The sequence below is a fragment of the Alnus glutinosa genome, chromosome 11 (genome assembly GCF_958979055.1).
Source record: "Alnus glutinosa chromosome 11, dhAlnGlut1.1, whole genome shotgun sequence".
Lineage (NCBI taxonomy): Eukaryota > Viridiplantae > Streptophyta > Magnoliopsida > Fagales > Betulaceae > Alnus > Alnus glutinosa.
The window spans coordinates 26,913,760-26,929,091 of record NC_084896.1 but is presented as its reverse complement, the minus strand read 5'-3'; the positions used below and the strand labels follow the sequence as shown (position 1 = coordinate 26,929,091).

The following is a 15,332-nucleotide window of genomic DNA, read 5'->3' as shown; positions in this document are numbered from 1 at the left end:
AAGAATTAGACACAATCTCCTAGTTTTTCCCTTGAGGACAAGGAAAAAGTTAGTGAGGAGGAATGATGTAATCCTAATATGTTAGGATTACATATCTGCTATCTTTATCTTATAGCTTTGTTTTATCTTTATCTTATGGTAATAGTATCTAAGTAGAAGTAATATTTAAATAAGAGTCTATCTATTAAGATAAGAGATAGATGGTTGATTAGTATTAGAAGTAGTCTTTTGATTTTAAATAAGAAATTTTATCTATTTTTAAGAGTAGAAGTATGGTTGGTTGAAACCAACCGAAGTCCTTGTATATCAATAGGTCTCTAGCTACTTGTGGAATTGTATTCTATTAAAGTTGTGTCACCTATTTGTATGTAAGGAATGTCAAGTAATAGAAAGTTATGTTGAATTTTGTTAAGAAAATACAGTTTACTGTGTTTAGGAGTTTCTGGCTCACTCGAAATAGCCAACTTATCTATTTCAATTCTTATATTCTCTTTCAATTGGTTCACATAGAAAACTATGTTGTTTTTGATGCAATATGATGGTAATTATAGAAACACTTTTGAGGGCCATTGCCGAGTTTGCAAAATCACACAATATCATCCCGACTTGAGCTCTACCTTGTTTTGCTTGTTTGATCTGAGAGGATGTTCGGGTATGGCAGATTTCTCATCAACACGTGTCGACATTTGGGTGGAGAATGGGTTATAAAAGCCTGAAACGAGTAACGCTGCGACACCGTTTGTTGAGAAACCTGAGAGGCCATTTTGACATAAAACGCCGCTTAACTTAACGCAACAATGTTTGTAGAGAGGCAATTTTGACGAAAAGTCAAAAACTATGAAAGCCTTAAAACAGCCTAAACCCATTTATATATTTAAAACTCTGATTTGTTAAATAGTAAGGCAATAAGACAAGACTGTCAAATTGTCATTGAAAATCAGACTTGTCAAATTGTCATTGTAAAACTCTGAGTTGTTACGTATTTTAATTCTACGAAATATATAATTGTTATGGAGAGCAACAATGATTTTATTGAGTGTTAGAACTTCAATATATATAGTTTATTTATTTCTTAGATATATTATTTTATATTTTTAATTAATTTTATTTTTTATCAATATTTCAACATTCTTCCTCACGTGTGGGTTCAGACTTCCTTTTAATAGGTGAGGCTCAACACGTGGAATATTTAATTAAAATGAGAGGTAAATGAGGAAGACAAAGTTCGAACTCATGACTTTTGCTCTGATACCATGTTAAATCACCACTTATCCCAAAAGTTTAACCAAGTTAAATCACAATTTATCCCAAAAGTTTAAGTGGTAAGTTAACATGGTATCAGAACAAATGTCTTGAGTTTGAATTCTGTCTTTTTCATTTATCTCCTATTTTAATTACATATTTCACGTATTTGACCTCACCTATTAAAAGGGAGTTTGAACCCACACGTGAGGGAGAGTGTTAAAGTATTAATTAAATGATTAAATTTATCTTTTCCTATCAGTTTAAGTTTTTGGAATAAATTGTAACTCAACACCAAATTACATAATGAAAAAAAATTGTGGCAAATTATAATTGAGTGCAAAAGCAAAAAGTTTAATACTTAAGTCCAATTTAAAATTTTCAAGTTGCATGTAGACTGCAATCCTACAAACCTCAAGCTCCTAAAACAATAAGAATAATGGAACAATAAAATGTTATCTCAATGCCATCCAATACCATTAGAATTATATAAACTTGAGTGAATAAGATCTATGATAATGAGATTATGGAACATATAGTTTGTGTGAAGGTGAGCACCAGCAAGATATTTGCAGTTACGGTGGTAGTAGTTCTCTAAGGACTGCTAAAATATTCACGTCTCAAAATAATCTTCCATCTATGCCAACGATCCTCATAGAATGTATTCAAATCTTTACAAAGACGACATTAATTGGAGTTGGTGTCTGAAATAAAAATACATTTGCAGAAATTGTTGCTTAAAGTTGCCACTGCATTGCTGTCGCCTAACCAATTAACCAGGATCCATTTTTGCACAAGGAAATCCACATCTTTGGCAGTGTAGATAAGAAAATCCAATACTCCAACATGATCGGTAAAATAAGCATGAGACAGATAGTGACATTGCTTCAAGGCCACGAGGTTTTGAGTAAAAGAATCTGTATCACAGTATACTCATGGTATTTAATTCTAGCACTCCATTTGTGAATTTTAAGTCAAATAAGCATTTGTTATAGCCCACCTTAAACTTTACTTCTGTCTCGTCCAACTGACTCGCACTGTACAAATGCCTAACTTTTTCGCCACGCTTTATTTCTTGTAGCCTTTCCGATGGATGCAGAAAAAAGGTCCTTATCAAATCAACGAAGTGCATTATTTTCAAATTGGCCAGGATGAGGAGACATTTTTTGAAGGTTGTAATTTGCTAAGAATTCAAAGGTAAGCTGGATGAAGGAAGGGTAGTCTGAACAAGATGCAAATGCAAAGTTGTATAATTCCTCAATAACAAAGAAATTAAGGAAGTACTTGATTTTCAAGCAACAACATGTCTTCTAGCAACTATTCCGAAAATACTATAGACTCTTGTCAATGCCCCCATTCTCCATGCTTGAATATCATGAAGCGCACAATAATGAAGCTCGCATCCAACATGAGCATTTTAACATAATTATCACTACTAATTTTGCTAGTCTCTGCATAACTACGATGGACATCTCCTTCAATATTTCTTATAATGCTAACTAACTTCTCCACGTTTAGCACAACCTTTTGCACAAATATCTTGAAATATCTCACTTTAAGCATTTTCATGGTTTCCAACTTTCCAATCTTTTATGGCCATGGTGAAAAGGCCCTATTGGTATAATCTGAGGAGTGTATGCTCCTTCGTTCAATTTACGAGCATGATGTGGAATCCTGTAGATATAACAATCTTTGTGTGATAAGTGAGGCTCTGAGCTTTCTAGCATTTGTCTGATGTCATTTGCCAACACGCTGTCTTGATGTTCATTTTTGATTGAAGAATTTGCTTCTCTATCAACTTCTTCACTTTGACTTTCATTTCCACTTATGCTCTGTTTATTTTGGTGTAAAATGGTTTCTGAAAAATAATTTCGGTATTTTTCGGTGTTTGCCTTTTTTACTAGTTTGGCCGGGATCATGTCGGATCTGGTCGTTATGGATGGGATCCTTCCAGAATGGCAGGATCTTGGCCATCTAGTCGGGATCTGGCCAGGACGGCCGACTTCTGGTCAATTGGCCGGGATTCAGCCGTTTTGTGCCGAATTTCGTCAATCTTCACCGGAATCCATCACAAATGGCCAGATTCCAGTCACTTTTGTCGGAATTCGTATGCACCAAATATTAAAAATATATATATATATATATATATATATTTATATTATTTTATATTAATACTTTTTATATTGTGAATAAAATTTTATTTTTTTAAATTAATATGATTGAATAAAAATATAAAAAATATTTGTAATTTACCGTACGCACCAAACACCGGAAAATGATTTCGACAAAAAATATTTTACGACGAAAACTATTTTACACCAAAACAAACGGATCATTAAAGGAATAGACTATATTTTCCAAAAAAAAAAAATCACTCATATTATTTTCTAATTTCTAACTTTAAAAAATAAAATAAAATAAAAAAATTAGAAAGCAACTATATACGTGAATACTGTGACTAACCACCCATTTCTGCTACCCATCAATATTCAAGTTTAGGGTTTAGGTTTTTTTCTTTTTTTATTTGATTTTATATATATATATATATATATATATATATAAAAGAAAAAAAAAAGAGAGAAATAATTTGGATTTTTTTAGTAACTTGGATTTAATTCTAATTAAAGCATATGTGTTCCACTCAATGGACTTTGGAGACTAAAATTATGGAAAATAATAGCCAAAAGCCCCTAAACGCTCATACATACATGCTTAGAATGATTAATTTTTGGCCCTTTACCAACATTTTCAAAATCCATTTTCTATTCTACAAAATGCGGAAGTTAAAAGATGCATTTGAATCAAACCAAATTTTCATAAATTTTTTGAGAAATGTAATCATGAACCCAAGTACCCAACCCACCATTAAAGACAGAGGAGGTCAAGTTTGGCGGCAACAATGAAGCCACCAACAATACGATCCAAGTTGAATAAAATGCATGTACTAATAATATCATTATGTTTACATGATTAGTCACGTAGTAATAATATATATATATATATATATATATATATATATATATATATATATATATATATATATATATAGGAAAACATGCTGAGGATTCAACTTATTTCAACCGCTTCTCTGCGTACACATTGACCTGGCCATCCTTTGTTTTGGAACTTACTATCGTTCTCACAAACGGTGAAAACTGTTGATGTAGATGATCACTCGAGCCCAAGTAAATTAATGAGAACCTGCAATCAAATGTCAAACGGACATCAAAGGTTTGTCGGGTGTGCCAGTAGAAATACCTGTGATGTCTAAGTGAGTCATGTTTCTTCTTCTCAAGAGAGGTCTTAGGCATGAAAAAATTAGGGTTCAAGATGTTGTGTTTACCTTCGATATATTGATGGGACAACTTGTTAAGAGTACTGTATATAGTGTGCTTATGCTATATGAGCAGGAGGATAAATGACTTTGTTATTTGAACGTGAAGCCATCTTTTAAAAGCTTAAAATTAAGCCGGATTACAATATCATAATCCCTAGAAATTAGAAACGAAATGCAAAGAAAATTATCTTAAACGCATTGAAGAAAGAAAGCTTAGAGAGAAATGGAGACCAGTGGAAGTATATACGTATTTCAATTTTTGATTGTAGCAATCGCAACTCCCTCAGCCTCTCTGTCTGTGTGTGTCTCAAAGGAATTAATTTTGATTTTTGGTTCTTTCGGCTTTCACTCACTCGTATCAGTGGGAGTTCATTCAATGGAGAACGTGGGGGAAAGCTAAAACCCTATACGTACTCTATAGCCTTAGGCCCAGAAGCACACCACTTAGTTTATGGCCTCGTTGTTCTCTTAAATCAGAGGTCACGTATTGTTTTGGTTAAAGAGAATTAATAAGGATCATCTCTATAGCATTACATATGATGACAGCAGCAATTAAATGAGAAGAGAAATATATATTTGGTGTTTTTCTCTTATATATCTTTTGTCTATCTCCATACAAGAAACATACAAATCCTCTTAAATTTTAAAGTGTATTTTCTAGAATTCACAGTCTCACTTGCACATGATGAATGACACATATATGTACATCATTTTCTCCTTCTTAACATTTCTACCCTATCACCTTCTATCTTGGTCATCTAACTATCACTACCCTTATTCAACCCACTTCATCTTTCAATACAACATTACACCTTTCCAATGAACATTATTATCATTTTATATAAAAATTCGTTGTTCTTCCGTGGTCACATGAAAATTCATGCTTATCTTCTTAGTTAAGTGGGATAATACTCTATAACCCTTCCTTCCCTAACCCTTATATAGACCCTAGACATGCTTCCAAGCCTCTCATTCCATCATATCTCACCAAAACCTTCTTTTATCTTATGCAAGTGTGGCCCAACTCAAGTTTTTTTCTATTGCTGTACTATTTGATAAATAAGAAGTACATTTTCCCATTTATTTTTAATCTTTTTTCTACTTTTGGTTGTGAGTCCTTGAGCTAGTGTAACTTTGCTGCAGTACTACTTAAGTATCGGTTGTTCCTAATATTTGGACGCCGTATTTCTCTACAAATCCACTTTTCAATGATAAATTAAAAAAGAGATGTGCACAAAATGAAACCAAATATAAAACCAATTCTCCACAAAAATGCTAAAACAAATCAAGTCTAGAGGTTGCCCTTCAAGTATGTTGAGGCTTGAGTAGGCTTGGCAATTTTTGACATGACCCGCGAACCCAACATAAACACAACACGAAAAAACTAGGTTTGAGTTTAGCATTATTGGGTTCGGGTCATAATCGGGTTGGTTATAATCGTGTAGGCTTGGCAATTTTTGACATGACCCGCGAACCCAACATAAACACAACACGAAAAAACTAGGTTTGAGTTTAGCATTATTGGGTTCGGGTCATAATCGGGTTGGTTATAATCGTGTTTGCGGGTCAACCCGCGAACATGATTATGACATGGTTACTTTTTGTTAAAAAAAAAGAAAAGAAATGTGAATTGGTGAATTAGTGAGAACCCTAGCCGCAGCAGACCCGCACGCCCTTCGTCACTTTCAGTCTCTCTCATTTCTGCGGCTTTGCGTTCACTCTTCAGTGCCCGAATCAGTGGAATCACCACTTCACTGTTTACCCAGCCTAAAAAGAAGAAGCAAAAGACGTCCCCGAAGCTGGTGAACGATCGGATGGCAGAGACGAAGCTGAGGGAGGATTCGACGTATGATTGGCAAATGGTATGTAGATCTAACGGTGTGAGTTGGAAGATTTTTTTATCAACATTAACATGAGTTTGTACTATGAAGGCTTGCATCTTTTTTATTGCCTTTATTAGTAAAGTTTGCTTCTTCTTTTTGCCTTTTTTTTTTTCCGGTAAATGCTGATTTATTTGATGTACGAAGAGGCCTTGATTTGCTCCACTTTGGGACCAAATGTGGCAGCTCAAAATCGCTTGGCAGAATTGATATGCCAGTTTAAAATGATTCAGCTCAAAGCCTCAAACAACATTCAAAAAATCCTTTCAAAAGAATCGGGTCGTGTCGGGTTCACACCACCCATTAAGTAATCGTGTTTATCGGGTCGTGTTCGGGTTATATTGATTAGGTCACGGTTTTCAACCCGATTAATAATCGGGTCGGGTTCGTATTGGACCCGTTCGCGTAATCGGGTCAATCGAGTTGACACGAACCTGACCCATGAACCCGAATTGCCAAGCCTAGGCTTGAGGGCTCATCGACATATGTATTTAAATCTTTAATGGAGAAGGTAATAATTTCACGTCCGTGTACAAGAAATGTTAACCAAAGTTGCCTCATTCATTGTCTAACATATGTGGCGTGAGGTTTCAACTTAAAGAACTAAAACCATCAATTAGACATTTTTAGTTGATGCTTTTGGCTTCTTCTTTTTTTTTTTTTTTACGAGAAGTAGAAAAATTACTTGAAACATCATAGCAATAGAGGAGGGTATAATAAACCAATGAAATAATACAGAGGAAGAGAGAGTGGCACATAAAAGATTATATATAAAATTCTACAAAAAAATTCAAAATTGTGATGCCATTTAATTTGTAGATGAATGAAAAGCCCCAAACCGACCTTTTTGCCCCTTTGGTACATGAACTACATATTTGTTGTGCTTCCAAAATGTCAAAGGGATGGTTATGAACTTATGAAGGAAGAATTTCTACTTTGTTTTACCAAAAACACAAATTCCTATGCCACTAAAATATGACAGAAATATGGTTATTATGACAATAAAAAAAAAAAAAAAAAAAAGTTGTTTCTTTATTTTTGTACATGCGCATTTATTACTACCTAATTTTCTGTCTTCAAATCTTTTTTTTTTTTTTAATTAAAAATTTATAAACTAAAGGGTTAAATACCTCACACGCCCTTGTAGTTTAAAAACTTTATTTTTTGTCCAATGAGTTTTCATTTTTATTATAAGAGGTACATGTGCTATGGAAAAAGACAGAAATGGTACCTCTGTTCATTTTTCCATCCAAAACTAACGTCCCGCCAAGTCATCCTACACGTGTCAGCTTACCTATGCGACACCTGTTCCCTGAGCTATATCAGCGCTGACGTGGCTACTAACTAACTAACTATATATATATATATATTAAGGACATTCAAAAATAAAAAATTCTAAGGGTGGTTCAGCCACCCCCATTTTGGCCTAGGGGGTGTATGGCACCAGTCTTGAGGGTGACCGAACCAACCCCATGACCCTTGGAGGTGGCTGAACCACCCCCAATGGCCAAAATGGGGGTAACCGAAACTACCCACATTTGACGAGCCACCCCTAAGGGCCAAAACCTTTTTACCAGTACGACTCTCCAGTAAACACTGGAATCACGGTTCCAACAGTAGCCAAACAAATTCCACAAACACCAAACAGGAGAAAAGACTTCACAGAGCCCTCCTAGCAAACCAAAACTAGGAACACATTACAACAGAAAAACTAGATCATACCTAAATAGACAAACAAGTTTATTTAGAAGGGAACTTGGCTAACAATCTAACTTTAACTTCTCATCTAATCTTGGACAATAATTGTTCTTCAGACTTGGGAGACCGGCCATGGAGCAATGCCTTCCTATGTAACCACAAATTATATGTTGCTGCAGCAAAGTAAAGTTTTATAGCAATAGCTTTCACATTCTTCCCTTTCATATACTGCAAACCCCAAATAGCAACAATATTCCAAGCTAACGAAAGATTAGCTATCCCACAATCTACCATCAAAGCCCTCCAAACTCTCTTACAAAAACTACACTCAAAAAACAAATGGTCTCTATTCTCCCACCTTGAACGATAGAAGAGACATATCACATAAGCTATCTCCATTATAATCCCATCTGCACAGATGCTCCCTAGTAACAATGACATCCTTGAATGCAAGCCAGAGAAAAAATGCATGCTTAGGAATAGCAACCAAAAACCAGACAACATCATGCCATTCTACCACCGGTTTCTTTTCCCTAAGTTTTTCCCAAGTATCAGCACTTGAGAACTTACCACTTCTAGAATCCCAAATCGATTGGTCAGCCTCAACAAGCTCAACCTCATGTAATCTACTTTGGATCTCTACAATGGCCTCTAATCTAATATGGGGCCAAAACCAATCACCTCTTCTAATATTAGAGGAGAATTTAGGTCCAATGGAAGGACCAACATTATACATCACTCTATGCCCGTATTTGTCTAACAAGCAACCCATTGAATCATTAAAGGTTTTTATTTTTCCTTTAGTTAAAACATATATATATATATATATATATATATATATATATATTAATATGATAGAGAGAAAGAAATAGGAACAAACTAAAAGAAAATTACAAACAAAATAGCAAGTGGTAGCTTAATTGATTGAAAATAGGCTACAATTCCATAAACCTTAGACTCCTAAAACAACAAAAATAACCGAACAATAAAATGTTATCACAATGTAATCTAATACTATTAGAATTACATAAACTTCAGATTTATGGTAATGAGATAATAGAGCATATAGTCTGTGTGAGAGTGAGCACTAGTAAGACAATAGCAGCTATGGTAGCAGTAGTCCTCCAAGGATTGCTAAAATAATCACGTCTCAAGGTAGCCTTCCATCTCTGCCGACGATCGTCATAGAATGTATTCAAATCTTTACAAAGACGATAATAATCGGAGTTCGTGTTTAAGGTAAGAGTATGTTTGTTGAGATTGTTGACCATAGTTGCCACTGTATTGCTGTCCCCTAAAGTATTAACCATGATCCTTTTTCGCACAAGTAAATCCACATCTTTGGTAGTGTCAATAAGGAAATCCAATATGCGAATATAATCGCAAATATAACGATCCCAACGATAGTGAAATTGCTCCAAGGCCATGATGTTTCGAAAGAAACACTCTGTGAAATTTTTTAGTTGAAAGCATGGTATTTCCAGCACTCCGTTTGTGAATTTTAAGTCAAATAAGCATTTGCTTGAGCTCAACTTAAACTTCACTCCTGCCTCATGCAACTGGCTCGCAGTGTACAAATGCACAACTCTTTTGTGACGATATCTTTGTGGTAGGCAAGGTGGTTGGGGTAGAAAAAAGGTTCTTAACAAATCAACGAAGTGTTTTATTTCAAAATTGAGATCGGGAGACATTTTTTGAGTGTTGTAACGTCCAAAGTATCTAAAGGCAAGTTGAGTGAAGGAAGGGTAGTTTGAGTGAGATGCAAATGCAAGGTTGTACAATTCCTCAATAACAAAGAAAGGAAGTTGATTTTCAAGTAACGACATGTCATGCATCAACCGTGACATTAATATTACAAGCTCGTCCTCACACTCCCATTCTTCAGTCTCAGACATGATAAGGAAAAACACAATAATGAAGCTCGCATCTAGAAGGATCATTTTCACATAATTATCACTGCTAAGTCTGCTAGTCTCTGCATAACAACGACGAACATCTCCTTCCCTATCCCTTATAGTGCTTATTAATTTCTCCATATTTTGCTCAGCCTTTTTCAAAAATATCTTAAGATATCTCACTTTAAGCTTTTCCATAGTTTCCAATCTTTTATCACCACGATGAAAAGGCCCTATTGATATATACTTAGGAGTATAGGCTTTTTCATTCAATTTGCGAAGATCTTGTGGAACCCTGTAGATACAAAATCCAGGTGATAAAGGAGGCTCTGAGCTTTCTAGCATTTGTATGATGTCATTTGCCAACACTCTATCTTGATGTTCATTTCCGATTGAAGGATTTGCTTCTCTATCAACTTCTCCATTTTGACTTCCATTTCCACTTGAACTGTTTGCTTCCCTTTCACTTTCAGAATTTTCATTCACATTTACTACCCAAGCATTTGCTTCTTGAATTTCTGCACTTGCTGATTCTTCCATCTAGCAAGTTGCCTTTCTTAAATTTCCTAATAACAAAGACAAGGGTCGACACTAGCATTAAAAACATTGGAGGATCGATATAGTTCCCATGATGCTGCACAATCTAGTTTTGACTTGTTCTTTTTTAAGTTCTAAGTATCTTTTAAATCTTTGATATACACAAGTATTTAGAACTAAATTAGAATTGGATGTGATAGCTGAAATGTCAACTGATGTTGGTGGAAAGGAAAAAAAAAAAAAAAAGAAGAAGAAGAAGAAGAAGAAGAAGAAAAAAGAAATAGAAATTCATATGCATACCAACTTTAATTGAGCTTTATCAAAAGGGGCAACGTACGTCTATGTTCAACCACTGCAATAGAGAATGGTATATATAATTAATATATAAGTACCACAGAGAGAGAGAGAGAGAGAGAGAGAGCGAGAGAGACGGACCTTGAGCTCCTGCAAATGAATTGTAGATCTGCTGTGTGGCTCTCAAACAACAGAGGATTGGGTCTATGTTCAACCACTGCAATAGAGAATGGTATATATAATTAATAATTTAATATAAGTACCAGAGAGAGAGAGAGAGACGGACCTTGAGCTCCTGCAAATGAATTGTAGATCTGCTGTGTGGCTCTCAGACAACAGAGGATTGGGTTATAAAGAAAAATAAATACGTTGCAAATTTGTAGAAGAAAGGCGCAACGCGCATCACGAAGCTCTTGGCGTATAGTTTTCGTGGTTCAAAATAAAGTTTAGCGTGCATCTCTTTAGTAAAAAAAAAAACCTTTATTTTGTATTTTTTTTTTAAGTAAAAAAAATACCTGTAGAAGTTTGTATTTTGTCTTTATAAACCCGCATACCGAAGTTGTTTAATAAGTAATTGTGTAATGAAATATTTATTTAAATAATAAGAAGAAGTGATTGATGTGATATAAAATTTGAGAATATTTTATAGAAATGTGAAAAAAATTTGTTTTGTAATAAGTTTTTTTATTTGAATAATAATAAAAAATTATTGATGTGATATAAAAATTGTAAAAAAATTAAAATATTTTTTATTTGATATTTTTAAGAGAAGTAAAGTGAGAATTGAAAATCTTACATGCAGATTTTTTTTTTCAAAATTTTATAAGCTTTTTGAATAAGGGTCCATTTGGGTTTGCGATTTCAAAAAGTGCGATTTAAAATCACGATTTTAAAATGTGCGATTTGAAAAAAGTGATTTTTAAAAATGTAGTTAAGCGTTTGGCAAAATCGCAATTTAACATTTAAAATCACAAATTAGCCTTTAAAATTCTGCGTTTTAAAAAAAAACACCATCTTACCTACGATTTAAAAAAACAGATTTTCTGCGTTTTCAAATCGCAATTTTTAAAAACATAGGTTCCAAACGATTTATGTTCAACGATTTGGTTTAAAATCTCACTTATTATTTACGAAATCGCAATCCCAAACGCACGTAAAGTTATAAACTTTTTGACTAAAGACTCGAGATAAGCTTTTTGACTAAAGTGTTATCTTTATTTTGTATTTTTTTTAGTCAAAAAACCTGTAGAAGTTTATGACAACATAAAGCCTTTATTTTGTACTTTTTTATTTTGTCTTTTTTAATTATTTTTCGTTGATTTTTTTTTTATAGTTAATATTAATGTAAAGATGAGTTGATAATATCACGTAAAAAAAAATACTATTCAGTAATGAAGTTTTCTGTTTCATTAAAAAAAAAAAAAAAAAAAAAATTACCCGCATGAAAAGGAAGTAATCAATAAAAATCTCCAGGTCGACCCTCTGGCCTCTGCATCAAACTGCACCTTTTTCTAAAACGATTAATAAAAGTAATCACAACACTTTAATTTAGATCACAATCTTCCCTTCGGCACAACTTTAAGCATGCAAAAACAGAAGAACAAGTGAAATATAAACCACCAAGAACCGTCAGGGAAAGTCTAAAGCATAACAAAATCAGTCTAACAGAACTCAAACCGTCAAAAGGCCGGGAATCCCAATAAATGCATAATGGAGTTCAAAGGCACTTTTTTTTTTCTTAGAACAAAAAAATACGCCAACTTCCTCTCAACACATTAATCACTTTTCTCTAAAAAAATAAAAAATAATCAAAACTTCATTACGCTTTATATCACATTAATCAATTTCTTCATCCTTTTTCCTAATCAAAACCATTTACCAAACACACTTGGACTCATTAGGGTGTACAAGTTTTTTGTATTTTTTTTTTTAAATTGTGAATACCGAAAAAAAAAAGTTTTGAAATCATGCTTAGATGATTTTTAGAAAACAAACAAAAATGGAAAAATATGTTTGGGAAGGTAAATTAAACTGAATATAATATAAAATTCTTGGATTGAAAGAAAATTTGAATATGATAACCAATCAGGTTGAATTGCAGGCCAAACATAAATTCAAAAAAAAAATAACATCTAAAGAAGTCATAAACTTTTTTTCAAAAGTATATTTTAGACATTTTTAAAGCCTGTTTGAGTGTGCATTTGAGGAGGCTAAAAGTGGGTTTAACACTTAAAAAAAAAAAACCCATTTCAAGAAAATTAGAATAAAAAGTCAATAAAGTATATTTTGAGTTTTTTTTTTTTTTTTAACATGAATTTTTTATAATCAAGTCTTTGAATAATAATAATAATAATAAAAATCTTTTAATAATATGCAAAATGAAGCGATCAATGGTAGGTTGGCTTTTATATAATTTATTCTTAATCCACAAAACAATAAATATTTTATTAATTTGGTGGTCTTTTAATAATCTGCAAAATGAAATGAAGTGGTCTCGACTGGCTAGCAATGCAAAATGTTTTAAGTGGAGAGCAAACAACTGGCTTCCGTTTAAGGTTTGTTTAGTGAAAACTACATGGACCACTTCATTTTGCAGATTATTAAAAGACCACCAAATTTAATAAAATATTTTATTAATGTTTTAAGTGGAGAGCAAACACCTTGCTTCCTTTTAAGGTTTGTTTAGTGAAAACTACAAGCCATCTCAAATTCAATTTTTTGGTCTCTACGGACCACGACAGTAACAAAGGTTTGTCACGTGTCCCACCTCGTTTGACTTTTCTCGTGGAGACCAACCAGCTGGCACTTCTCAGCATATTGCATATATCAATCGGCTCGCAGAGTTTTTAAAATTTTTTCTATTTGTTTCAATTTTTAAAGGGTTAATATAAAATAAATTTACGAGTAAACGTATCATCCACTCGCACTTATTGAGTCTTTAAAAACTGAATATAATTGTTTATTTACTTATTTACGGGTTTCAAAGGAATCCTTACACGTGTTTTCAGTTCATATCAAATGGCTGGCAGAGTTATTAATTATTTTTTCTTTTAAAAATTCTATTTTCTAACGTAATTCTAAACAAGCCCGGTAAACTTGTACTTGGGCTCCTTCGTTCTAGCTAAAGCTAAACCTCCATGTGATACTTATTGGAGATTTCATTAAATCTTTTTGTCTTCTGTACAGAGTCAAATACATTCTATTTTTTTTATTAATTAATTTGAGTTTCCCGCTTAAATACCAAACAGTAACTGACAAATCAATCTTGTGTATTTTTATTTATTTTTTCTTAATTTTTAATCATACAAACGACAAGCTACCTCGATCGTTTAACTTTCCTCGTGAAGAGCAAACAGCTGGCACGCACCACTTCTTAACCATTTTTATAACGTTTATATAGATCAATAGATCACGCTGTGCATAAATGCACATGATCCTCCCACATATTATTACGCATCTCAAATACTTAATTTGGTGCAACTTTTGATGTCATTAAGGTTTCCTGTTTAAGGTTTGTTTAGTGAAAACTATTAGCCATCTCAAATGCTGTGCATGGAATCAATTTTTTGGTCTCCGCAACTGATTCCTATTAACTATAATTTCTTTTAAAATTGTAAATTCTCAAAGTAAGCGAAGTCAAGTCATTTTTTTTTTACTAGAACAATACAAAAAATACTATTTATTTAAAATGTGATATGTTATTAAAGCATAAAAAAAAAAAAAAAAAAAAAAAAAAAAAATTCACTTCCATTTTTTTTAAAAGAAAAAAAAACTTTCGAATAAACGTTTTTTCTTTAGTAAACCAAAAAAGTTAAAGAAATGTTAGGAGTACAAATTTTTTTATAAAGAGATGTGTACCAAGATGATGTGAAGCTTATTCATTAGAGATGATCAAAACAATTAATAAAAAGAAATGTTACGGGTACCAATGAATAATCTCAGCATCATCTTGGTACTTATCTCTTGGTAAAAGATTTTGTATCTCTTGCATTTCTCTTACTGGAAATAGAAGAAGGTGAAATGGAATAACTATTCTTATTCTTTTGTTTGGTTGTAACACTGGAAAAATACAATACTGAATATGTATTCCTTTGATTGATACAGTAAAATACGATTATGAATAAAATCATACAGTAATCAAATTTTCTAAAACACCCTTATAATACAAAAATAACTAACAATCTTGAGAATATTTTTTCTTTATTTTAAATACATAAACAGTCATATTGTAATATAAGATTTTTTTACGACATAAAGCTTAAAAATTTAATGAAAATATACTCAACTCTCATCGATAATATGTCACATTTTAAGTAGATAGCACTTTTTATGTTATTCGATAAAAAAAATTAAAAAAAAAAGCCTAAATTCAAAAAATTTAAAAATTTATAATTTCTTTAAAATTGTTGAACATCCTCATCCCTCTACGACAATAATAACGAATTGTAA

General features: G+C 32.8%; 2 protein-coding genes across 3 annotated transcripts; both read right to left on the bottom strand.

Moving 5' to 3' along the window:
* Positions 1-8,241: 8,241 nt before the first annotated feature.
* Positions 8,242-8,929, bottom strand: LOC133881322 (uncharacterized). The gene is made up of 2 exons (XM_062320246.1): positions 8,516-8,929; positions 8,242-8,385 (listed from the first exon to the last, which is right to left on the bottom strand). The coding sequence occupies exons 1-2, from the start codon at positions 8,927-8,929 to the stop codon at positions 8,242-8,244; spliced, it is 558 nt and encodes a 185-aa protein (XP_062176230.1).
* Positions 8,930-9,138: 209 nt separating this feature from the next.
* On the bottom strand, positions 9,139-11,307 carry LOC133882231 (UPF0481 protein At3g47200-like). Of its 2 annotated transcripts, XM_062321353.1 has the most exons (4): positions 11,170-11,307; positions 11,025-11,100; positions 10,890-10,941; positions 9,139-10,618 (listed from the first exon to the last, which is right to left on the bottom strand). In XM_062321353.1, exon 4 carries the CDS (start codon positions 10,590-10,592, stop codon positions 9,198-9,200), a length of 1,395 nt encoding a protein of 464 aa, XP_062177337.1. In that variant the 5' UTR covers positions 10,593-10,618; positions 10,890-10,941; positions 11,025-11,100; positions 11,170-11,307; the 3' UTR covers positions 9,139-9,197. The 2 variants fall into 2 exon arrangements, with proteins under 2 accessions (XP_062177337.1, XP_062177338.1); XM_062321354.1 differs by having other exon boundaries at positions 10,927-10,941; positions 11,025-11,293.
* Positions 11,308-15,332: the final 4,025 nt, after the last annotated feature.

What these genes read in the sequence shown, in the direction of transcription:
- LOC133881322 (XM_062320246.1), bottom strand. Translation starts at nt 8,929, where the DNA reads ATGGGTTGCTTGTTAGACAAATACGGGCATAGAGTGATGTATAATGTT. An exon ending in TGTCTCTTCTATCGTTCAAG is followed by an intron (nt 8,386 to 8,515) that starts GTGGGAGAATAG and finishes TGGGGTTTGCAG; the next exon opens with TATATGAAAGGGAAGAATGT.
- LOC133882231 (XM_062321353.1), bottom strand. Translation starts at nt 10,592, where the DNA reads ATGGAAGAATCAGCAAGTGCAGAAATTCAAGAAGCAAATGCTTGGGTA.